General features: G+C 32.1%; 2 protein-coding genes across 2 annotated transcripts in view; both read left to right on the plus strand.

Annotated features, from left to right (window-relative positions):
* The first annotated feature begins 232 nt into the window (after nt 1-232).
* Nucleotides 233-27,612, plus strand: part of LOC124357418 (putative neutral sphingomyelinase) — a 59,624-nt gene continuing 32,244 nt past the window's right edge. Inside the window, 3 exon segments of the mRNA XM_046809209.1 lie at nt 233-466; nt 3,439-3,537; nt 22,888-23,061. Coding sequence (XP_046665165.1) covers nt 3,488-3,537; nt 22,888-23,061 — 224 coding nt within the window. The 5' untranslated portion in view covers nt 233-466; nt 3,439-3,487.
* LOC124357416 (probable splicing factor, arginine/serine-rich 7) lies at nt 460-3,411 on the plus strand. The gene has a single exon (XM_046809206.1). The coding sequence runs from the start codon at nt 577-579 to the stop codon at nt 2,326-2,328; it is 1,752 nt and encodes a 583-aa protein (XP_046665162.1). The 5' UTR covers nt 460-576; the 3' UTR covers nt 2,329-3,411.

A 27,612-nucleotide genomic window follows, 5' to 3' on the forward strand; every position in this document is an offset into this window, starting at 1 on the left:
CCTTATTCAACTACATACAAATTTGTAAACGTGTAGTTCCTAAATACACGTTTAATTTTTGATATTGAAATTAAACATTTTAATTGTATTTTCCTAGTTAAAGAGTAATTTACTTTACAAAAAAAATGTATACGTTCTAAAAAAACTTTTGTTCTAGAGAATTACAGACTCGTGTTAGTGGCAACACTGACTCACCACGCTATGGGCTAAGCCGGTCGAAACGTTAGTTCGTTTTCTCTGTGTAGTTGTTCGCCATTTTGATATGTTGTTGATGGTGTTATGATGTGTGAGGTTTGGAGGTTTGGTGTTAATGACTCGGTATTTGTGATTCCGTCGATGTCAATTCGTCTTTAAAATTGTGGCTTCTCGTATTTTATTGCTAAACTGATTTTTCTGTGCGTGTGTGCGTGTTTGGATCAGTTGCGCCAAGACTTGTGATCTTCGTCAATGAACAATACCAAACAAGGTTGTGATATGTTATTTATCTTGTAAAATGTTTATGTAGTTGGTAACTTAGACATCTTATGCTATGCTCAGTTGAAATTAGAACCATTTTAAAACTATAATTTCATAAAAATGACTGCACAATCAGATGCATCGCCAGCGAACAATGGTACGAAGGTTGTACAAATTACTAATATTGCACCTCAAGCTACCAAAGATCAGATGCAAACGCTCTTTGGTTTCTTGGGAAAGATAGAGGATATCCGTTTATACCCAACTATTAGAGATGTATCAGTCCCAGTACAATCAAGAATCTGCTATGTAAAGTTTTTTGATCCCACTTGTGTTGGAGTTGCCCAACATATGACAAACACAGTGTTTATTGATAGAGCTCTAATTGTTACACCATATCAATCATCAGCGGGTGAGATTCCTGATGAATATAGAGCTCTTGATATTGCGGCCCAAGCTAATATTGTGCCTGGGCTGTATCCGTCAGATCCAAAGTTGCCGCCACATGTAACAAATCAAATAGAAGGAATTCCCCCAAATCAAGTAATAACTACTCATGATCCACTTCTTGTGTCTAATGGGTTACCTCCATATCCCCCACTACCAGTTACCTATGATGCCAGGAGAATTGAAGAGATTCGAAGAACTCTCCTTGTGATCAATATTGACAATTCTATTTCTGCCCAACAACTTATCGACTTCTTTGGAACTGCTGGTGATGTAAAATATATACGATTTTGTACAAGGGATAATGATAGTAATCGTTATGCACTCATTGAGTTTTCAGAACAGAGCAGCATTATTCCTGGCCTAAAAATGAATGGAACTGAGCTAGCTGGGAAGATGATTCAAGTTTATCATGCAACTCAGGCCATAGCAAAACCTATGGCTAAAAGTAACGAGGCTGCTCAGAGAGAGATCGAGGAAGCTATGACAAGGGTTAAAGAAGCTCAGAGTCTGATATCTGCTGCAATTGATCCAGTAATTGGAATTCTTTCTAAAGACAAGAAACGTAGTCGAAGTGGTTCAAAGTCACGTCGATCCAGGTCACGTTCTCGGGGAAGAAGACATCGTCGATCACGTTCCAGGTCACATCATCGTTCTAGACATCACCGAAGGTCTCGTTCACGATCTAAGAGAAGATCTAGGTCTCGCTCTAAGCCATCCCGTTCCAGGCGCTCACGATCAAGAGATAAGCGCCGTAGATCTTCTAGAGAGCGTAGGAGAAGTCGCTCAAGGTCTCGTTCCAAAAGTAAACGCTCTAGGAGATCGTCATCTAGAAGACGGACTCGGTCAAAGTCTAAATCTCAGTCTGTAAAATCTCGTAGTGAAAAATCAAAATCTGATAGAAAATCTAAAGATAGAGAAAAGAAGAGAGATAAGGATAAGAAGAGTGAAGATTCTATTAAGATAGATAAAAGTACAGATATTCCTTCAAAAACAAGTAGCATAAAATCTGAAGGCAAGGATTCAGACAGTGAAAAACTAGATTCAGATTCAAAGAAAGCTAAATCTGTTTCTATATCACCAGATAAGAAAATAGCTCGTTCTAGATCACAGTCTCGTGGGGACAGCGGAAGTCCAAATCGAAGAAGCAGTAGTGTATCACCTAGTCGTAGACGTCTGAGTCGTTCCCCAATTCATCGAGGTAGTCACTCACCATCTTCTCGGTCCCCTGTGCGACGCAGGTCTCGATCACCAAGAAAACTTAGTCGTTCTCCAATAAGAAAACGGAGCACTTCACATCGAAGAAGTCGTTCTTCTGGGAGAAAAGGCAGTAGGTCTCCTGTACGCAGGTCTCCTGGTCGTTATCGAGGCAGCCGTTCAGCTTCTCCACCACCTCGTCGCCGTAGTCGCTCTGGTTCACCATAAAGTGTATCTACAACAATTCATAATAATTTGTATATTATGTTCTACAGTGTTATGGACAGTTAAGCACATTTGTTTTTATCCTTCTCCTTGGTTTATAGGCATGATGAAGTTACATTATAATAGAGTTAAAAGGTTTATCGCAACATTTAGAATACTTCTAGAGTAGGCCTAGTAGCCTAAATAATTTTGTGCTCATTAGAATGTAAAACAAGTTAAATCTAGGCCTACATCTTTTTAAGTTTTATATTGTTAATGTAACCTATCACTGTACTTTTAGTTAATTGAATTGTAGTTTACTGTATTGCAATTGCATATAATTAAACATTTCTTTACTAACAGTTTTATTTTAACCACGCATCATTCCCATCAAGGAAACAGGTAACAAGTAGAATTTAAACAAATAAAATACATATATGCCTAGGGTTTTAAGATTTGTCTGTTTCAAATATGATCGAGGGAAAGATATTGGGTTAGTTTGACAAGGATAGTAAATAATACATATAAATTACTTAAGAAGTAATTATATTTATTTTCATTAACAATAAATAAAATGCAAGACTAGCCTACTTTTAAATTTATTATTTTGATTTAAATATTTTACCAAAAATCGAGTGAAACTATTGTCTATCTATGTTTATTTATGTCTTATTGAAGGTTTGGTATGACCATGGCTTTTAATTTTGACTATAATTCAGTCTTAATAGTATCATGGTGTTTAGAACATTGGTCTTGTATATAAAATACCAATTAAGTAATTGTATGCATTATATTTACCATTATTTAAAATACATGGTAACTATATTCTCATTTATGCAATAGTTCGATACAAATTTGAAAGAACTCATAATTGATATTGATTATAATATCTGCAAAATAGAGAAATATAATAGGTACAGACTAATGCAATCCTTAATTTTAGATTACTGCTGTTAAAAAACCATTGTTTGAAGACAATTTCTCTTTAAGTAATTAATTTTCCCATTGTACTCACATTTTAATTACTGTTTTATTTTTTATATTTTGGTTAATACTAGAATTCCCTGTAATTTCTTATATGTTGTAAATAAAGTTTCAAAATACTGAGAAGTTATTTTTATTGGTGTGTTTTAGTTCCCAAATTCTCATCTCACTGCCGCAGTTCAGTTCAGCAACCAGTTCAATGTCTTCTGGCACTGGATTGATAATCAAAGTGTTAACCTTGAACTGCTGGTATGTTTTAGATTAAACTATGTAATCTAAAAAAAATTAGTCTTAAAATGTGATGTAAAATAAGGTAATCAGGTAAATATGAAAAAGTGTTAACCTTTAGCTGCTGTTGTGTTTTGGATTAGCACATGTAATATTTGTCTACAAAAATTTGATCGAAAATCCAGATTAAAATATTGTAATTTTTAAAGAAGGCAAAAATAAGTTATAGTAAAAATATATTTGTTTGTGGTTGAAGACATAAATAATATTCAACAGTTCACAAATGTTATTTTAATATCTTGTTTTCTAATATAATGTGGATTTTTAGTAATTTTTCAAAATATTGTATTGATTTGTTTTTGTTACTCATTTGTTAAAAGCGTTATTATACTTATTAAAAATGTTTCATAAATAAATTAATGTAACATCAAACAGATTGGAAACAAAAAATGTATAGTTCTAACTCAAAAAGAACTAGGAATACAAATGTTTTCATGAGTATTTGTTAGCACATCTTAAGCTATATGAATTTCAATTTAATTTCACAAAATCTGTAATGCACTCTGCAAATGTTGTATAATACCATTAAAAGCGTTAAAAAGTATTAATAAAAGCTTTTGAAAAATTAGGTAATTTTTTATAAATTATGAACAAAATCAAGAAAACCTGCACTTTGAGGTTTTTAGGAGATGTGAATACATATTGATGAAGAGAACAAAGGTTATTGAGTTGCAATTTTTTTTTTTTTTTTTTTTTTTTTTTTTTTTTTTTTTTTTTTTTTTTTTTTTTTTTTGAATGAATAACGTTTATTCCAGCAGTTTATATGTAACATATATACCATTGGTTCTTAAAATGAAATAGCTATTATTATATATACAGCAGCTCATATATGTAGAAGAAATGTAAGAAAATGTAACGAATAGCACAATGAAAATAACAATACTGGAAAGCCTACATGGGCAATCTGCCTGTGCGTAGGCCTAGTTGCATCTAGCCGCCAACATAAAATTTAAATAAACGCTGGAATGTTAGTAGTAGAGTAAAAATAAGGTAAAAAAGATAAAGGGGGATTATATGTCTATTGCTACTTGAATTTTACTGTGTAAGTGACTGTTTTTTAATCAAGCGGTGGAAACAAAATAAAAATGGTTATGTGCTGCTAAACTCAAATAATCAATTTATGGAGAAGTGAGATGAGAGAGAGAGAGAAAGAGAGAGAGAGATAGGGGTGTGTGTGTGTGTGTGTGTGTGTGTGTGTGTGTGTGTGTGTGTGTGTGTGTGTGTGTGTGTGTTCGGTTAGTAATAGTAACAAACGTCATGGTCAAGGGTCAGGTCCCCTGTACCCGCAGTGATAATGATCTCCGCCTCTGATACGCCTAATTGCAATAGCCACTCATTGATACGATTTTTTAAAAACTGACAAGGATTGTGCGTTTAAAGAAATTATAAGCGTGTGAAAGAATCTAGAAATATTTCTGAATAGTATATTTTGATATGTAATACGAATTAGTTGTGGAGAAAGATCTATATAGTTGTAAAGTGGCTATTCCTGTGTCCACGGGCATATCGGGTGTTATATATGAATGGGGAATTTCTGAAAAAAGATAAGATAGAGTGAAAGTGTGAGAAGATGTGAACCATGAGAGATTTTATAAAAATAACTGACGAACTGTAAGGATTGATAATTCTTGACAAATAGGGTGTCAGTAGGGGTAACGACGATTTTTGTGAAAAGCAAGTTTTAGCAACTGTTTCTGGCATAAAAACAGGCTATTTAGAGTTGTTTTTTACTAGCTCCCCCCCAAGCGATATTTCCAAATGATAGCATAGACTGAATGTAGCGTAGTACGCCAGCTTTATCTCACTTGCACCAAGGACATTGCTCAGCTGTCTGAAAAGCAAAAATCAATCGGCATAATTTTTTAACTAAGTAATCTACATGATATGACCATGTCATCCTATGATCAAAAATAATTCCTAGATATTTGTAAGCTATTGTTTTATCTATGCTTTCGCATGTACATGAATCATTCATAAAATTTCCCACAGCTATGAATTGTCAAATTTTTCAAATGGTAGTCAGAAATAGAGCGAAGAGATATTGGCAAGAATTTTGTTTTTGAATATTAAGCGTTAATATGTTTTGATCAAACCATTTCTTTAACGTCATGAGGTCACTCTGAGCTTTCCTTTGCACTTCTAACCAGTTATTACCGTTTACAAAAATTGAAGTGTCATCTGCAAATAAAAAAAGTTTACCGTTTAAATTTATTTTCGAAATGTTATTTAATGTAAATTAAGAATAAAAATTGGTCCGAGAGTGCTTCCTTGAACAACTCCATAGTCCACTGACAATGGATCACATAGCCACCCCGCAGACAGAAACAAATTGAAATCTATTACTAAGGTAGCTTGAGAACCACGCAAGGGGGGCCTCCACGAAACTCCAATAGCTTCTAATTTGTTAATTAGTTTTGTCTCTCTTTACTGAGTCAAAAGCTTTCTTAAGATCTAGAAAAACAAGCATTGAGCGATCACCTCTTGAAATAGAAGCATTTATTTCTTTATTTAAATCAAATAGGACATCGTTTACATTTTTATCGCTTCTGAACCCATACTGACACCCACTCAAGATATTGTTTTGATTAAGATAGGATACTAATTGTTCTTTAATTATTCGCTCTAATATCTTGGAAAATACACTGAGTAAGGAAATCGGTCTAAAGTTACTTTTATTGGTAAATTCATTTGATTTATATAAAGGAAACACTTTAGCCATTTTAAAAGTATTAGGAAAGACACCCAATAAAATACTAAGATTAATTAAATGGCACAAGGGTTTTAATAAGGAACTGAATATTTGCCTTGAGAACATCAGCAGAGACACCATCAAAGCCGGGCGCAGAGCCCCCCACCGCAGTGCGTTCACGTGACGTACAACGTCCACTTCAGTCACAGTGTTCAGGGTAAACTCACAGTCTAGTCTATAGTCAGCGTCATTCACAATCGGCACCCCACCCGAATCGATTGCATCCGCTAACTCCTGCCCCACGTTTGCAAAAAAAGAATTAAAGCTGTTTGCAGATTTCTGTATTACATCGGAAGTAATATCAGAAACCGCTGGCAAATGTTTTTTTTATAGGAAAGGAAGAATTCTTGTTAATTTTTCCACTTAGCTCATTTATTACCGACCAGAATAGTTTGGGATTATTTTTTGACCTATCGATTTTATCGCGATAATAATCTCTTTTTGCTCGCTTTATAGAGCTACTGAGCTGATGTCTGAGATTCCTATAATCGGTTTTTAAATTGTAAATTAAAAGGTTGTTTTTTTACAGATTTACTAAGTTTATCTCTGCGCCGAATCAATTTAATTAATGCCGAAGTTATCCAGTGGTTTTAATTTTTTAAGTCTGGTGGTACTATTAGAGATTTCTCCTTTTAGCTGTAGACATAGTGTTGCAAACTATATTTATAAATAGCTCGGAACAGGAGTCAACAATCAGCGCAACTCAACACGGGAGCCCAGTCGACACGAGCCAGGCTGTCGGTGAGAAGAGTGTAGTTGATGTAAGAACGAGGCGTATTGTCAGAGGTCAGTGGTAGTAATGTCTCGTGGACACCGAGATAGTCAGGCCAGTACTGTAGTGATCGGTTAATGTCAGTGTGGACCACAGCTGCTCTCACATGATCCATGTTAAAATGTCTTACAAAAATATGGTCCAGGCAGGAAACACGGTCGTCAGTTACTCTAGTAGGTTTATCAATACATTGCTTAAGTCCAGCACCCTCTAAGCAGTTTAAATATCTGTCCTTATGTTCTGTAGTTCTTAATAAGTCCAAATTTATGTCACCAAGAAAAATGCATGTTTTGGAACATTCTATGTCTTCGTAAAAGTGTTCTAGTTCGTCTATAAATAAGTTCAAGTCGCTATCAAAGGTTCTATACACAGCAAGAATATTTATATTGTTTATTTAATAAGGTAAAGTCCATTCTGAGGCCGTTAAACGTCACCTAATGTTTATCTGAGTGGTAGTAACTGATAATCGGTCGTTAACTAAAATAATTAGTCCGTCATTTTTGATTCCGTTGTTTCTCAGTAGCTAAAAGTTCAAAACCTTGAATCCCCGCCCATTCCTCACCCCCCCTCAACCAAGACTCCGACAGAACTATTAAATCTAATTTTTCAAATATGCTATTCAAATATAAATTAACTGATCAAAATTCTTGGAAAAACTTCTTATGTTACAATGGAAAATGTTTAAAACTGTTGCCCACCACTATTATAAAATTTAACACATTCCGTGAATGAATCTAGCTCCAGACAAGATAAATTTAAATAGACAATCATGGGACTTCCTTATTATTATTACTTACTTATTGAAATGAATATGCAATAAAAGTGTTTTCAATGGCAACAAACATCAACGATTGTTTTTACATACAAAATTTAAAAGAAAACACCACAATTTCAAAGGAAATTTAAAAATCTAAAAACTATAAATTGTACTTAGGCTATTGTAATTGATAAAAAATGCTTTATTATGTAGCCTATGTCTTATCTTTGGATTATTATCAAACACTTTATGAACAACGCAAAAATGGAGTTACTGCAAGAGATTTTATATTACATGCATAAAAATATAGTTGATCATTATACTGCCAGGCTGTAAGTCATATGTCAAGGTGTGCTAGTTTATTGCCAGAACCATTGATGTGGGTAGATGTGTAGACTGCCAGGTATTAAGGCAGTAGGCTTGCACTGTTTCGCTACACATGGACACAATTACTTGTAATTTTGCTAATTTAAAAGGTGGAGTGAAGAATTTTAAAACTTTCTTGATCATTAAATGGGCTAAAAGTATACAATATATATATATATATATATATATATATATATATATATATATATATATATATATATATGTGTGGACTATAATAATTGTTTTGTATTCAAAAAGTAAAAAATTCATTTAAAAATTTATGTGCCCAAATATATCTGTTATGCCAAACATCTGTACAATGACTACTTTATATGTAAGAACATTGTCAGCAAGTTACAAAATAATACCATAATTTTAAAGATTTATTTATTTATTTGACAACTACAAAACTTCCTTTTCATAAAATCTGTACCATGACATAGAGCTCTGAGAATTTGAATAATACTGTTTCTATTTCATCATTGTACTTAACTCGGATAATTTGTTGAGGTTGTTTGGCTGATATTGATGGTCAAGGCGTGAGCGCGGTTTTTAAAATGTTTTACTTTTTATATTATCTTCGTATTTTTTATTTGTTACTTGATTTTAGAATCATGATTAGAAAATACCAGGATGACATTTCAATATCTCTTTGATACATAAGAGATGACCATACAGTTCTCTTGAAATGCAAAAAGACTGTTGTGCAAAGGCCTTTGTCTCTATTCACTATTTCTGGAGGCAGATTTTGTTTTGTTTGTTTTAGAGTTGCTATTATAGTAAAGTTATTTCCAGTTGTCAACTCATTGACTGTGTTATTTCCTATAAAACCTGAATCGAGAAAAAGACACTTCCAAAACTCTTGTTTCTTTGCCAATATCTCCTAATGGATGATGGACGTTTCTATGCATTCGGCATCTTCTCTGGTTAGGTTAATGAATATTCCCACTTCTAATTCCTTTAGTAGTCATTACACTTCTAAATTGCCATTAATGGTACGAAATACAAAATAAAACCATAAATCCTATCAAACTTTCACAAATCAAAAGAATTAATCGTTTAAAAAACATTAACCCTTTAACTGCAGCGTTCTTGGATTCACTATTGCACTCGAGTGCCGAGCTTAGTTACATAACAATAGCTTTGTTGTTGTGCATGGTCCCTCTAAGGAAAAAACTTGTACATGGTGTAGAAAGCCATGTCTTGCAGCCTGTTCCTTAATAACTTCTTCATGGTAAAAGGGTTCCTCAATTTCAAATCATCTAGTAGTTTGTTAAGCATATTTACTCCTGCATATAATGGCTTTTTTTTAGTATGGCTGTTCTCTCAGTATGCCCAGATTTTTTAATATGAGGGTCATTCAGTAAGTAAAATACAAATTACTACTGTTCAAAAATGGTTTATTCAATCAGTATGAAACTTATGACAGTATGATCACTTTTCAACATAGTGTATTACCCAGCAGTACTAATACATCTCATCCCCATTTGTCCCATCTTTCTGCTAATCTGTAAATGCCCTTGACATACAACTCTGGATTGATCTTGAAGTCATTGTTGCACCTGATTTTTTACCTCTTCATTCAATTGAAAATGTTTCCTTCGTTGACCTTTATGGGATCCAAACAGATGGAAGTGGAAGTCTGATGGGTGAGACCAGGGCTATAGGGAGGATGTGGAAGAATCTTCCATCTCAGTTTCTCTCGTCAGCTATGTCATAAGTATAAATGAGTGTTGTCAAGAAACAAAATCACTCCTTCAGTCAAGAGCCTGCAGTATTTTGTTTGAAAGGCAGGTCTTATCTTGTTTTCTGGCATGTCACTATAGTACTGTATTTTGATTGTTCTTTGGCCCTCAAGAAAATCACAATAAATTGGCCCCTGAAAATCCCAGAATACTTTAAGCATGACTACTGGTGGATGGCTGGGTCTTGAATTTTTGTGAGTGGGAGAAGTCGTATGCTTCCACTCAAGGTTTTGTCATTTTGACTGGCCTATAGTGGTGGATCTATGTTTCATCATATGTTACAATATTGTTTTCAAAAAAATTTTCCTTCAGTCAAATATAGATTTTTCAACTGTTGACTGATTTGAAGCTGGGTTTCTTTGTGAGCATCCATGAGTTGTCTTGGCACCCATCTCACACAGGTTTTCTTGTACTGCATTTTGTTGTGAATTATTTTATGTACAATTCCAACACTCACGTTTATTTTTACCATTGTCACAAATTGATGTTTCAATCTGAGATTTGAAAGAGGAAGTCCTAAATTCAACCGGTCGTCCACTGCACATCTCATCAGAACCTTTTGTACGGCTACTTTGAAACTGTTTTACCCATTTTTAAAGGATTCAATAGATTGTTTCCATACATTTTTAACATTTGTGGATTTTACCTTTCTCACCTTCCGCTACTAAAATTCTGATTTGAGTGGACTTGCCTTTGTTACCTGAGTATATTTGAGACTGTTTACAGAATATGATTGAAAATTATCAGATGTTATCACAAGATTGCCAAACTTTATGTCCAAAAAATTTCTTGTAGATCAATTCAGCAGTTTTTTTAGCAGTAGTAATTTGTCTCGTTACTTATTGAATAATCCTTGTATGTCCCTACAGCATTATCAAGAACCTAAACCTGCCATAGTTCTGTTAGCCTTTTTGGGCATTCTAAAAACAATGACATAGTTGCCTTCTGAGGGTCCACCTCAGACAAAAACACCATAGGGTGTATGTGACTCTCAAACTATGTGATATGTTGAGTTGTGTCTGGGGTCCTATTTTACTACACAATATTTCTTCTTCAAATTAGGATTTTAATGCAGAATAATTATATTTCTGAAATTAAGTTAAAGAGACGGATGTAAGTTTAGCTTACATTGTGTATTTTTCTGTAAATAAATTATTGTATTGTGAAGATAACAAACAAAGTGTAAATATATCCACAACAAAACCAAATAAGTATGATTTTAAATTAGTAGAGGCATATACTCTAGGGCTTTCAAAAAGTATTCAGAAAAGTATTCGTTTTGGAATTTAAAAAAAAAACAAGTACAAGAAAAACATTTTACTATATACGTACATGTGAAAGAGGGGCTAAAATACTACTTTTCTACATAATCATCATACAAATTGAGGCACTTTTATCATAGCAGTTTAAATTCCTGTCATAGAATTTCGACACCTGTAATCTCAGAAACTCAGTGATGTGTACCTGGAGTTCTTCATTGTTGTCTAAACTCTTTGTTGCTTGCCAATTCTTCATTTTTGGGGACAAGTGAAAATTACTTGTAGCAAGATTAGGACTGTGCCATGTGAGGTTGGGCATTGTCATACAAAAGCAACATTTTGGATGACAATTTACTTCTGTGCTTGTTTTGGACAGCTCTCGTAAGGTTTTTGCAATGGTTGGCAGTACCGCTCAGAGTTTATTTTTGTACTATGCTCAAGAAAATCATTAAGAAGAACATCTTGCCTGTCCCAGAACCATGGCCTTTTGCCATGATTTTCCTTGCTGACAAAGATTTCCTTGGTTTTTTTTTTTAGGGGGACTTGAGTGCCCCCACTCCATGTCTCAAAATTCACATGTTTCACCCAGGTTTCGTCTCCTGTTACGTTTCGATCCAGTAGCACATCACCATGACTGTAGTAGGCCTCCAAAAACGTCAAGGCTACCCCATTCTTTGTTCTTTATGGTGATCTATAAGTATTTTTGGCATCTATCTGGTGCAAAATTTGTGGTAGTCTAACTTCTATGAAACAATTTCAAACAATGAAGTCCGTGAAACTTGTAGGAAACATAGAGAAAGCTCAATTATTGTGAAACGGCGGTTATCACGAATCTTTTTGTCAACGTTTGGCAACTAGATCGTCAGTCAGATTGCTCAAACATCCACTCTTCTCTTGATCATGAATGGTTTGTTCTGCCATTTTTTAAACTTAATGCATCAATTCCTGACAGAACTTTCAGTCATTACGTTGTTCCCATACACTTCACACAGTTCCCAATGAATTTATAGTGGTTTTAGTTTGTTGCCAACAAAAAACTAATCACAGGCCTGCATTTCACAACTGGTAGGATTTTCAATTAATTGTAGTACACATTTCAAATTTGAATATGAAAAAAAACCAGTGCGATATGTTTCCATTTGAAATGAAATTAAATGAAATATGTTTATGTTTATTGTCATTAATCAACAGTAGTTGCAATAGACATAGTCAAACTTACACAGCCTTAGTGTAGCCTTAATCTTAGATTATTAAAGGTTACATATCACATTAAATTGGTCAAATAGAATACATCTATAGTCAACAAAAGTGAATAAGATATGGTAAATCTACGTTTAAAATGTATAACAATAAGTGTAATAAGTTAAAAACATATAAATGAATAGAACCTATAAATAAATTAAACACACAAATAAATATAAAGATTCAAGTAAAAAACACATATTTATATAATATCTTGGATTACAATTTTACAGAATAGAAATTCCCATTTTCAAATTCAGTTACACTATAAAATGCTTGACTAATCAGCCAATTTTTAATTTTTGTTTTAAAAGCGTTAATTGGAAGGTTTCTAATGTTCAAGGGCAATTTATTAAAAAGTTAAAAGCTAACAAAGCTAAAAGACTTGGGTTTTACTCGGTCTAGCATATCTTACATCCAATAGATCTTGACCTCTGGTATTGTAACAGTGGATTGAACCTCTTGAAATAAAACTATTTAAGTTTTCCTTGACATGGGTGAGACTGTAGAAGATAAATAGACTAGGTAATGTGAGTATTTTAAGCTCAGGAAATATAGTTCGACATGAATCTCTATCCCCCAGACCTTTTATACACCTGACCACATTTTTTTTCCACATGAAAACTTCTTGAGCTCCACTGGAATTACCTCAAAGAGTAATACCATAAAGTAAACGTGAATGAAAAAATGCATAATAAGCTTGGGTCACTAAATCTAAATGAGTACACATTTTTAATTTACGGATCAGAAATAAAACTCTAGAAAGGCAAGTACATAAATGCTTTGTATGAATGTCCCACATCAATTTAGAATCCAAATTAATTCCAAGAAGTTTAACTGTCTTGTGCAAAGTAGATTTACTTAAACTTAAATTTTTTTTGACAACCAGCTCTTCTTTTAACAAACTGACTGTAAAATAAAAAAAATGTTTGATTCATGTACTATTCTCAATGAATACGTAAATAAAGAGTATTGTAAATTGTCTAAAGAGATGATTTCTTCAGTTTTATCATTATTTAAGATAAGCTTATTGGATGAAAACCAAAGATCACAACTCTCCTTCATATAATTAATTACCAATTCATTACGTTCTTGATCAGGACTAGATGTATAAAGTGTGGTGTCATCGGCATAAAGAAGGCACTTTTCTGGAAGAAAATTAGGTAAGTCATTAACAAAAGTTATGAAAAGGAAGGGACCAAGGAGAAAGCTCTGTGGAACCCCCCTCGTCACCATCCTCAGGTCCGATCTTTGGTCTCCAAGTTTTACAAATTGTGATCTGTATACCAAATAAGATTTCATAAAAGATAATTCAACATTCTCCAAGCCATAGAAATTAAGCTTTTCTAGAAGTTCTTTATGCGGAACAAGGTCAAAAGCTTTACTAAGGTCTAAAAGTAATGTTCTAGTTTCTTCGTTGTGTTCAAAACCCTCCGTAACATTGAAAACCAGATTTTCTACCGCCTTAATGGTAGAGAATCCTCTTCTAAATCCAAACTGAGCAGAAGTGAGAAAATGGTTTGTTTCAAAATAGGTTTCTAACTGATCCTTAACAATGGACTCTATCAGCTTGGATATTACTGGCACAAGAGCAATTGGACGGTAATTATTTACACTGAGCCTATCACCTTTTTTGAAAATGGGACTTACAGCTGTTATCTTTAAACAATTGGGGAAAACACCTTCCGAAAAACTCCAGTTGATTAGAATTGTTAAAGGAATGAGCAAAACTAAACCTAACTTCTTTAGAATGTAATTTGAAAGCCCATAAACACCTGCCTTTGAATTAGACTACTTATACATTTATTCACAGTTACACAATCTACAAAGTTAAATTTAAAATACAGTTTAGGATCCTTTACAGGTTTACCAGACTGTAAAATTTCAAGTGGGGTTGCAATTGTATCAATAGGAAAACCTTGTTGGTTGCTATTACCAACATTAACAAAATAATTGTTAAACTCAGTAGCACTGATGGGTAAATTTGGAGTGCTTTGTTTAATTAAACGACCAGTTTCCTTATTGATTATCTAAGGATAAATTGATTATCAGCCATTGTCACGGCTGGACGCTGACTGAGGTGCTAGGCAGCATCAGGTGGAAACGTTCTTTACTTTCTTAATAGCCCTTGTATAATGGGTACTTATGAAAAACCCACTCTTCACAAATACAAAAGAGGAAATTCTCACCGATATATTTTAATTTTGTATCTGTGAATAATGAATCTAAATAAAAAATCTTTGAATCAGAACCTAAACTACTTATTGATTGTAAATTCACCTCATATATTAGTCATGGAATGGAATTAGTAAAATATGCAGCAGTTTACCTCCAATTTGGGAACAGCTGTAATTTATGGAAAAACTAGCAGTAACCTGAGGCTTTGCACGGGTATTAACACTTTTGGTTTGAGTGAACAGTACTGAACAAGTATTGTATTCTTAATATTTGCTCAAATGTACCGTTATACTAAAACTTTTAAATTTCTTATCTGGATATTTTCTGACTCTGTGCTCAACAGCAGTTGCAAAAAATGGTTTTAATAAGTGTTCTTACTAGCAAGCTTACTCTATGCTTTGACAATATAAATGTAAACAAATTTAAAATAGTGGTTAAATTAATTGAACTTATGGCTGTGTTGTCACAAAACAATGTTTACACAAACAGTTAATTTTTTTCATTTAAGAGACTCTTTAAATTAACAATATTTGTTTGCTATGTTTGTAACTTTAAGAGACCATGACAACTTTAGAGACTAGTGAGACCTAGTACAGAGTGATTTTCCAAATAAGAATAGGCTTATATGTTATGCAGGGACTCTATGAATGTCCATGTAAAATTTCAGTTCAATCGGTTGAATAGTTTACATGTGGATGGGTAACAAATAAACCCACTGTCGTATTTATAATATTTTTTACGATTATGCAATTCTCTTTTTTAGAAGGATTGTTAATTATTTCTTACTACTAATTTTGGATTTCTTTGGAGAAATAATTTTAAAATTTTCTATATTATAGCTTAAAAGAAGACTATAGTTTTCCATTATAATTAATTTGTAATTGATAATATTATTATAACTTAAACACGAGGTGTTTTATCAACCTAAGGAGCACTATGTTCATTAGATTTAGATTACAAACTATTCTCTTTTAAATATTTTGTATCTAAAACTGAAGCTTGACCGTGTTTTTTTATGTTATATACAGGACACAAAAACAACTAAACATATCTTAGCTTTATAAAAAAAGTGTAAAAGACTGCTTAAATAGCCAGAGTTTGAAAAACAACTCCAAGCTGACCAAACAAAAATCAATTACAGTATTGGCTTCTTTTTATTTGACACTATCAAACAGAAAATTTATACGTTAAACATTTATAGATTTTAATTTCTATTAGTCTTGTCCCTATTTTGATAGAATGGTCCAAATTCAAAAATTAGTATTAGTTATAAAAAGGATATTAACATTCTCAAATCTTAATTTCACACAAATAGAACATAAAAATTAAAGTTGTTACTTATTTACTATCATAATAATGTGGCTAAGAATAGACTATGTAAGATTAACTCTTTCTAGTTGAATTGACCAGCGTTTAGATCATGGGCTATCTGCCACGCGGCTCGTATTTATTTGCAACTGTACGGGCCCCACAGCTTGAACGGACCACTGTCTGTGCCACTACGGGTTATCTCATTCCCTCAAAATTTCCTTGTCCATGTTTCCAAGTCGGGTTCGACTAAATTTTGTTTCCTCTGTCACTTTACCACCTGAAACCATATTCTGTTCATTTTCTGCTTGATAAACGTAAACGTATTTACTAAGGACTTTTTTAAATTTTAGTAATCAAGAAAATAATGAATCACAATTAAACTAAGAACAATACTAATTTTTATTCAAAATAGTATTTTTATAAATTAAAATGATATTTTTAGGAGAATATTTATGTTAGAAAATGATAAATTTTCTAATAATAAGTAATTTATAATTATCGAATCAAATAAAATATGAACAGTTTTTGTGACTGGAAATTAAATAATTAACTATGTACAACTGTAAAATATATGTAGCTTAATACACCTTTCCATATATTTTTAGGACTACATAAATTGGCATTTAGTTAAAAATAGTAGGACTTAAAATACCATTAATTATTTTATGATAATAGACTACAGTTTGTAATCTTCTATTGTTATTTCACTAAGAAAAAGCAATAAAATGTTTGAAATTTTTGTTGAAATTTATTAATAAATACTGTCACTTGTTTTAACATATAGTAAGATAACAATTCATATTGATAAATCTGTTTTTATACAATTTTGCAATTCAATAAACTTTTTAAGGTTAACATAATTTCTCTGAAGGTAATAAATGAACAAATATGAAATGATTAATTTAGTTTGATAAATATGAAAATTTAAATGAAACATAATATAGGAAAGTAAGATGAAATTAATATTGTTGAACTTTTTCATCGATTTAAACCAATTTAAGTTAATGTTCTTGTGATTATAGAGAAATATTTGTAAAGTTGTAACTTTTGGATCAACAGGTTGTTTAGGTAATCTATGAACTAATCTGATGTGTCGTAAGATGAAGATAATATTTCATAAAATTTGTATGGTACATCAGTTTTATTCAGTTACAAATTATATTATTTTTGAAATACAAGAAATTTATTGTAATAGATAAATTAATAATTTATTTTTTTGAACTATTTAACAAAACATAAAACTATTGGCTTTGTTAAAACATGATATTAATGACAATAATTGGCCTAAGTTACTTTCAGCCTGAATGAAATCTTTCAACAAAGCATCAAACAAAAGACCTTTTCTAACTGGAAACGAAATAGTCATCTACATACAATTGTAAAGTACTATACAGCTTACCTTTATGAGCGTAGTCTTTTGCTTACATAAATTGGCGGTTGCAAACTAGTATAATAAGGCACTTCATGTGTGGCAATGAGATCCTTGTCCATGACACTTTTATGGTCATAAAAAAAACTATTTTTATTTAGATAGTCTGAATTTTTTTATTAACTAACATTGTTCAAACACATATCAGAGTGAACTCCAGGCTCCTTCTCATTTTTGACCAAACACTATCTTCATTGTCACAATGTAACATTTCCCGGAGAGTGTCAGATGGTAAATCAACATCATGATCCATATTTATGCTCTACTGTAACTCAACTATTAATTTATAATCAATAAAAAAACACGTGTTATTGAACTGTGTCTCACCTTTCAGAATTATACCAATTTCTACTGGTAAAAGAATAAATCGGCTAACAATCATATTATAGAAGTAGTTCATAACATTACTGAATAATAGAACTGAATGGATGAATACAGAACAGCATTGTCTAAAACAAAATAAAATAAAAAGGCTGCACAATTAGTCTAATATATGGCTCATTATGAGCTAAAGTGACGTTTATGGAGCTGAAGTAACGTTTATGGCAACTAAACGTTAGGCGAGCTTTTAATGAACAATATCCAGGAAGATGGATCGAAAGATGTGATCTTGTAAACTATTATTCAAGATCTCCTGATTTGACATGCCTGGATTTCTACCTATGGGGATTTCATGTACACTACAAGAAACTTTAATTACAACATCTAATAGAGAAAAAGTAAAAAAACTTCACTACGCACCTACAGCAAATACAGAATTCAAAACGCTGTAATGCAGCAAAACTTGAACATTAGTATTTTTGGTGCAATTTCTTAATCATCCAGGATATAGCCAAACTTTTAAATACTATAAAATTTTAATTTTTAAGAGATCTATTGGTAAGTGTAATGAAGGTCATATCTGGCTATTTGAATGTTTTAGGTTTTCAAATGAGTTTATAATTTTGAAAAATTTGAATTATTTAAAAAAATAAACTTGGATGTTTGCTGAAAAGTAACAACTGTACGTATTTAGAAAGAGTACTTCTTTGGTAACCTAGGATACCAATTTGGATGTGCTGAAATGTTAACGAGGTAACAGTAAAAAAATAAAACTGAAACCGTACAACTTTGGCATTTTGGACCACTCTATATACAAAATGCAAAATAAATTAAAACTTTGTTAAAATTAATACTGAATAGAGATACCTTTAAAATGAGGTAAGACCAACATTTACTTACATTTATATCTATTTTTGAAAATCTCAAAAATTACCCCTACCTTCCCAAAAGTACCGTTTTGGGTGTTAATAATTATTTTCCAGAATTCTTTGGGGTTGAAATTTGGGGGTTTTCGTTAAAACAAAGAAGGTAGGTTTCTTGGTTCAGTTGCTATACATCACAAGCAGCTGGTCTGTCTCACCACCATATATAAGATATATATATATATATATATATATATATATATATATCTTATATATTTTTACACATTGTTTTATTATTATTTTATTCGATGATGTCTATTTTGGATTTGTCCCAGAAAATAGTCATACATGACCAAAGAACTCAATAGTTGTGGTTTTGTGCTAAAAATTCCTCTCAAAGCACTAGTTTTTGATAGTTAATTTTTTGCATGACTGCCAATGTTTTTTCTAAACATTTAACAAACACTTTAACAAAAAATGAAGTTTAAGAAATAATTAAACTGACAATTACAGTAAACCAAAGTTATTTTAGATACAATACAAGATTTTATAAACAAGAAGTGGACTAGCTATGGGTTTCCCTCTGTCAGGTTTATTACAAAACATCTTTTTGCATAAATTAGAAACGAACAAAATCAATAGTGATAACCCACTAAGTAATTTACTGGCACAGGATGATATTTAAGTCTCTTTCAAGATAATAAGAGGCATAGAAGGAGAAAAAAAAGAATAGATTAATGTTTTCTCAACATTTTTAAAATCGATACTTAACACTATTAAATTTCAAAAGAAATTCAAACACAAAAAATCAAATTTTTTGACTTGACAATTACAAACGAAATTGGTAATCATTAAAATAAAATATTAAGAAAACCAACCTTCTTATCTCGACATTTTCTAATCATCCTTGGAATCATAAAATATCAGCATTTAACTCAATGGTGAAAAACAGGTAAACTAAAAATCTAATTCATGTATCTGAGTTTGAAAATAAGAAGAAAGTAATTATAAACTTAGCAATAAAAAACGGATACAGTCCCAACATAATAAAAAAATAAAACTAACCTTTGGTAAAACCAATGGACCAATGTTGATATTAATGAAAACAAACAAGAAAAAGGATATACCTGTATACCTTTTAGCACCACCACTCTAATACACCAACACGAAAAACATTTGAAAAATCTATATTTACCACAAGTTATATAACAAGAAATAACTGTTTTCATCTTATTTATAAAAAGTTAAAAATAACCATAAATCAAAATGACTTTTACAAAAATCTAGATTTTATAAAATAAATTGCAATAATTTTCAGAATTATTACAGTGGTCAGACATGTTGAAAGTTCAGGTTACAGTTTAAGGAATATATACAACACAAGCCTTAAAAGTCTAATAACGCAACAGTATGAAGTCTAATTATGTGGAACATATCTTTAAAACAGGTCACAGTTATAAAAGTATGAGGAAATAAAACAGAATTTATTGAGTTTCAGGAAAAGGTAGAAAAATTATAATCTAAACAACTACACATATATTTTAATTGTAAAAGAGAATCAATAAACATGTTCAATACAATGCAAGTCAATTTCAATTAATCCAATATTTGAACAAATATCAAAATTAAGAAAGTAATTCTGAACGTAACGTTTTTATTTGTTTATGGTTTATTGCACATAATTGGCAAAACACGTCAGGAAATAAAAAAATATGAAAGGGTACTGTGTTGCTTATTTTTTAAATATAAAAGTACAATATATCTGTATTAAAAAATTAACTTTATTTTGCACAGTTTTTTTTTTTTTTTTTTTTTTTTTTTTCGTAATGTGTAATCGTAATCATTCTTAGGACATAATGTCAAGGATTCTCCAGCACACACACTAACATCACTCATTACCACAGTACAGAAACTGCACTTTTAAAAGTGACGGATGACATTAGGCTTGCTATGGATCACAGGCAGGGCACAATTCTCACTCTTTTCGATTTCTCAAAAGCTTTCGACAGCGTAAAACCATAAAGTATTGCTAGCTAAACTAAGGCTAATAGGGTTTTCTAGTCATGTATTAACTTGGCTGAGATCTTATCTGTCAGGGAGACGGCAGTGTGTAAAAGTGGATGACATGACTTTGGACTGGGAAATTGTTACTTGTGGGGTGCCACAGGGATCGATTCTTGGTCCTTTATTATTTGTACTGTACGTGAACGACATTCACTCTGTACTTAAACATAGCTCATATCACATGTATGCTGATGACCAGCAAATCTATTCACACTTTAAAATTGACTCCATTAATGAATGTATCACCAAAATCAATAGTGACATTACAAATATCGTTATGTGGTCCAAAAAATCATGGCCTGAGACTAAACCATGCAAAAACGAAACCAATCATTATTTGTCACTCTCGTTTACGAAACTCAATAAACTTCAATACTATTGAAACGTTAACTGTAAATGGTAACACCCTGCCATACTACGACAAGGTGAAGGATCTTGGTTTGACTATAAACTCAACTTTGACTTGGACTGACGCTGTTGCGGAGATTTGTAAACGGGTTTTCGCATCTATTCACTCACTGAAACGTTTACAACGATTTTTACCAGAACATATCAAGCTGCTCTTGACTAAATCACTCGTACTTCCACATTTCAATTACTGTAACTCCGTGATCAATGATATGACCATAGTGCTGAGTGAGAAGCTGCAAAGAACTCAAAACTACTGTATACGTTACGTTTACGATGTGAGACGGGAGCAGCACATCACACCGTACTATATTCATATTCAGTCAAATATTCTAAAATTAAAAGATCAAAGATCCATCAAAATTTTAAAACTAGTTCATTCAATATTGAAATTTGGTTTTCCAAGATATTTTTCTGAATATTTTAAATCTGTGTCTCATGTAGGTGTAAGAAGCACTCGCTCTGGCTCATACATTTTGGGAATGCCTCAGCACAGGACTGCAGTGTTTGATAAGTCATTCCATGTAATGGCTTGTAGGTTGTGGAATGCCCTTCCCCAAACAATTACTTCCATCGATAGCAGTTCCCGGTTTGTGGCGAAACTGAAAGATATGTATCTTGAACGGTTAGCCGGGGCAGTTCCGGTCTGAGATGCTGTGGGCGTGACACTGGCAGAGGGATGAATGTGAGATTGTGTGTGAAAAAGTTCATTTAGCAATAAATACTTTAATTTATTTGTATTTTTAAAAATATAAATTTATATTATGTTTTAAGAATAGTAGAGATGGTTAATTTATTAATGTGTTAAAATTTAATTATTACACGTTAAAATATTACATTAATTTCACTACTTTGTGTAAATGTAATTATTTCTTTATTTTATTATCTTTATTATGTTTTGATTTATTCTTAGGTAATATTTATTTAATGTTTTAAATTTTACATTGCAACATGTTAAGTGTAAGAAAGGGCGATGCGGCCCTAACTTTGCCTGTAAAAATAAAGAATTTTTCATTTCATTTCATTTCATTTTACCACTTATAATTAAATCAGGTGTTCAAAGTGAATCTCCATGGTCTCTCCAATGCTATCATGTGTCTATCATGGTCTCTGTGTTATCATGTGTTATCATCTTAACTGAACCAACACCCAGTTCGACAGTAGCATGGGAGCTATTTTAGAAATGTATACAATTATACATAGGGCCTACATCATACAAATGTAATGAATGTATAAGATTCTGGTTATATTATACAATTCCAAATGTTTTTCTGTACAGTAGTCAGAACTAAAAATATTGTACAAAGATGAAAATTATGTTAAAGTCTGCAGTTTATTAAATGTTCACTCTAATAGAGTTGCACAAACTCTATTTTACCTGATTATTGGTAATTGAATGTGATTACCCACTGTTTGATTAAAGTTTATTATATGGTAGCATTTGAATGAGTTGTAAAACATTGTGCAAACACTCCAAATAAGTTGAGCGATAACAGATAACACTGCTGTATCTTAGGGCATCTTTATGCTATGTGATTAACATAGGGATATGTATGGTCTGGCATTTAGTGTGAAGAAATAATAGGAAGTTAGAAAGTATTCAATCAGCAAGTGTTATTTTGGGTTCAGTCATTAAAGTAGCCAGTCAGTGGTAAACTGTATGCAACGTCAGACACTTGAAATTGAAAAGCACTATTATGCATGGTGAGGTAGACATTTTTGAGCACTTCCGACACAGTAAAATAATATAGCATAAGAATTGTTTCTTGTCAGCTCATAGGAATACCTTAATGTTTTAATGTTTAGCAATTGAAAAATATATTAGTTTACATGGTATTGGCCTGTAGGGGTATCGTTGGTATTTCCAAAGATCGAGCAGACAGAATGGCAGCAATTGCAGATGTGCTGAGCAGTGGCAAGTTTGACATTGTATGTCTGCAAGAGCTTTGGTCTCAGGACGACTACAACAACATTGTCCTTCGAGTTCAGAAAGTACTCCCATTCACCCACTACTTCTTCAGGTAGGGATATAACTGTATACATAGTGTCTGGTATATAAGAATCTGTATACTTATACAGAGAAAGATTGCAACTTTGACTTTGTGGTATATAAATAGAAAATTAACATTGGATAACTGATGCTGTAGGCTCACATGTATATTCATCTATTATTGTGGTTCCATCAGCTGTGGACTGTTAATAACTAAAGCGTGCATATTCACCCATTATTTTTCCATCAGCGGCAGACTGTTTAATGACTAAAGAATGCATATACACTCATTATTGTGGTTCCATCAGCAGCAGACTGTTTAATGACTAAAGCATGCATATACACTCATTATTGTGGTTCCATCAGCTGCAGACTGTTTAATGACTAAAGCATGCATATTCACTAATTATTGTGGTTCCATCAGCTGTATAATAACTAAAGCATGCATATTCACTCATTATTGTGATTCCATCAGCTACAGGCTGTTCAATAACCATAACATGCTTATTCACTCACTGTTGAGGTTCCATCAGGTGGAGGCTATTAACACATGTATTTACAATACAAAGTCTTTTTCGTTTTTAAAAGTGCCGTGAAGTGACTAAACATTTTATGATTACAATCCAATATTCTATTTAAAATTGAATCAATACATATTGGTTTTAATTATATATCATACAAATTCATTCATACAACAAAATTATTATCACAAACTATGGACATATAGAAGCATATTAACACTCCTGTCAGGATATTCTGACTATATTATAGGAACAATATCCTGAGTATCTGACTTGAAGCAAGATGATGCTAAGAATAATATTATTGTTTAATATCACTTAGGTGATATTTTAATTATTACTTATTAATTAGGATTTAATAGGATTTAAATAATACGGCACATGTTCACAACACAATGTATTCTTCCCTCCATCTTCTTAAATCTATCTTACATGGAGCTGTGTGCCATTACAATACTGGTACACTGCCACATTCATATCAATATAGATATGTACTGTATAAAATATACAATATGTAACAATTATCACCTTTATACTAGTAAATAATGCAAATCATATAAATTTTTGACAGAAATACAGTAAATTGACCTAAAAAAGAATCAGATTAAGATTATTGTTTCAACAGAACATATTGCGGTAGATAATATTAATATCAAATAGTATTTAGATGGCCTATTTAAACAGATATTTTATTATTTGCATATACTATAGATCTTTGCATATACTACAAATGTAAATGTATCAATAAAAGCAATCTTGAAGTAGTTTAATAGCTTATTCAACTATGGGCACTAGATAATGAAGTACATGGCATCGCCCTGTGTATGTTCTTAAAAATATATAATTTTTGAGTTATATTAAGATTGTCTATCTGATTAATAAGTGGTGTGAATGTATCATAATTGACGATCAAATCTACAAATATTCCCAGAAATTGTGGTAAATAATGTGGAAGCTGAATGGGAATACAAGATGTGTCATCACATGATGTCACTCAATCTTGTGATGACTAATGCAAGAACTAGAGGTTTGCAATGCTGTCAGTGTTTGTGTGCTGTTTAATGGGTGTGTTAATTATAGCACTCGTAGCTTGAAATATTTGCTCAAAATTTGCATTGTCTACATAATAGTCTATCTCAAATACCAACAGGCAGTATTTAGCTTTTAATTATTTCAAATTCATCCCAACATTGTTCTCAAACAAGTTTGTATAATATATTATTCAGTTTCTTCCACACTTTGAATTACATACAAACTATATCACTAATATGTAAAGAGATTGTAAACCAGTTTGTTTTTATTGTGCTTTTTTATACACACATTCAAAACAACCATTGTCATGTGCTTGTTGATTCATCAAACATGCAAATTGTTCATACTTCGACTCTTTTCAACTGCGAGTGGTCTTTCTTGAAAATCTGGAATTTCACATTGGATGGTAGCTATTGATTTGTGATGGTACTCCAACCAGAATTTTAGGAGATTTTAGTCCACTTATTTATCAAAATTGCACCTGGGAAGGAAGATTTCTTTTTTTAAGTTTTAAGAACATTACATAGGATTTCATAATTGGAATTAATCGTTCTGCTGCTAGATATTTGATTTAAAGTGCCTACAGCATAAAAAGAATTTTGTAGAATTGTAGCACTACAATTGCAGGCTTCTTACTGTATTCAGTTATTGTTGGCTGGACATGGGAAATTAGAATTAAAAATACTATTTATTTTCTCAAGCTTGAAAGAGGCAATGATCTTTCTACATCAGAACATAAAAGTGTTACCAAATTTTCTATTTCCAGGATCAAATTTTCTGGAATTCTAATTTGTTTTCTTGAGGAGGACTTCTGACTTACTTCATTAAATAGTTCATACTGAGATGATGTTTATTGGTTCTAGATCGCTAACTTAAAGAATGTGCATGAAACAATTTTGTTAAGTGTAATATTTTGATTAGACCTGTAGATTGTTCTTGTAAAATCCTTCAAAAAATACATGGCATGTAAAATATTGCGAGGAGTTGTGCATTTACACAGTATGTCAAAACATAAACCATATATTTTGTAGGTTACAATGTTTATTCCATATTTCAGAGATTTTTTAGGAATATACATTAAAAACTAACTTTTCCCTTAAAGGCCAGAATAGTTGTTCATCAATATTAACACAAGTGTTTGGTTTGTAGATGATATGAATAAATCCTATATTTCTCTGATTAGGGCAAAAGCAACTGATTTTCCTTTCCCTCCCCAAGTTTTGAAAGTGTTAAATCTAAGTGCATCCATCAGGAAATCAAAATAGCCACAACTTAGCGTACCCTTGTACTGATCAGCATAGTACCTGTACTCTTGAGTCTTTGGTGAACACAATATGGTGGACACTTCTGACAACATTGTCAAAAGTAGAATACCTAAAAGTCCTCTTGACACAAGAGGTGTGGTTTTATTTACTTGTGGGTAATTTTCTTGCCTTCTCAATATGGATGCATTTTTGCTACATAGTGATATTTCACATCTCTCCACTAAAACATTGAAACACCTATCTTGCTTCAGTCTTATGTTTAACGAAGGTTTTGGACCCCGTTGAATGTGAACCAAGTTTCTGACTAGAGTTAGAGATTGTGTGATTCGTATTGCAAGATTGTTGCACAAAAGATGAGCATTTCCCCCCTCATCCTTTCATTTCTACAACTACAATGAGTCACTATTTTGTGAATCACTTCTGCATTAGAATCCATATCGGGTTTCACCATCAGCATTTACCTATACAGACATGAGTGTTCCTGCAATGGCTTCTACTGTTTCTGCTATAATATTAATACAGCAAAGCCCTTCTAGCAGACACTCTAAATCCTCCTTATATGACTCATCATACTTTGACTCTGAATCTGTAGGGCCATAGTGTGAAGATTTAGTCTATATTGGTATCATTACTATCTTTAAGTCCAAACTAATAGGGTTGATCACATTCATCACTGATTGAGCATCAGAAAAACATTATGTAGAAAAGTCAAAATACGCTGGTGCCCTCTGTCTACATCCATGATTAATTGACAATGTATTAATATCTACATGCATCAAAACTTATCCATACAGAAACATCCATACAAGAATCCCACAGCTTTGTAAACTTGCCAATGTAATGCACTGAAAACTCAAAACAGTAATACCAACACTTCTTACCAGAGGTGAAGAAGTTTAGAAATAGAGTAGAACCACAAAGCTCACAAACTACTGGGACACTTGATCCCATTATAAGTATTATTGGCACTGGGGATTATTTATTGTTTTAATCTTGATCAATTTTGGAGGAAGGGTTGATCCAGATAGAAAAATGGCTGCAGTTGTCTATCCGATAATGGATTGATACTGTAGAGGTATATTTCTGGCTACTTGGATTAGGTTATATTAATTTACTTTTCCTTGGGTAAAACAAATCTATTTAAAATGTAAGTTATAAGATTCACTTAAAAATTTTTAATTTCATGCTTTGTCTGAGAAACATTTTTCATTTAAGGGGTGCACAACAAACAACCCATCCTAATCTGCAGAGTATTATTAAACAGTATGTTTACTTTATTCTTCATTTTATGAAAGTTGTATTTTTTCTTACTAAACTACATTTTCCTCAAGAACTGCTTAACATACGTACCTGAAATTTGGCACACACTTAGATTGCCTCTATACACATATTTGAATATATATGTTAGTCTTAGTTTTTTAGTTTTAATTATTTCTAGCATACATTTTTTAATAAAAGAAAAATCTATGTATCCAAATGTGGATAATGAGGCATTAAATATGTCTGCCAAATTTCAGACACATTTGTGTAATTGTTCTTGAAAAAATGTACCTAGGTTAATATAGGGATATAGGGAATGTGGCCTGTTCCTATTAATAAAATATCTTGGTCTATAAAAAACAGTAATACAATTACTCTTAATTTGTACTTTTCTCAAAATTATCAAATGACATATAATATGCTTAAGGATTCTATTTAATGTTAAAATTTCAAACATTGCTACTAACATATTCACATAATATATAGTTATAGTGTTGATTTTAA

Source organism: Homalodisca vitripennis, chromosome 3 (assembly GCF_021130785.1).
Source record: "Homalodisca vitripennis isolate AUS2020 chromosome 3, UT_GWSS_2.1, whole genome shotgun sequence".
Lineage (NCBI taxonomy): Eukaryota > Metazoa > Arthropoda > Insecta > Hemiptera > Cicadellidae > Homalodisca > Homalodisca vitripennis.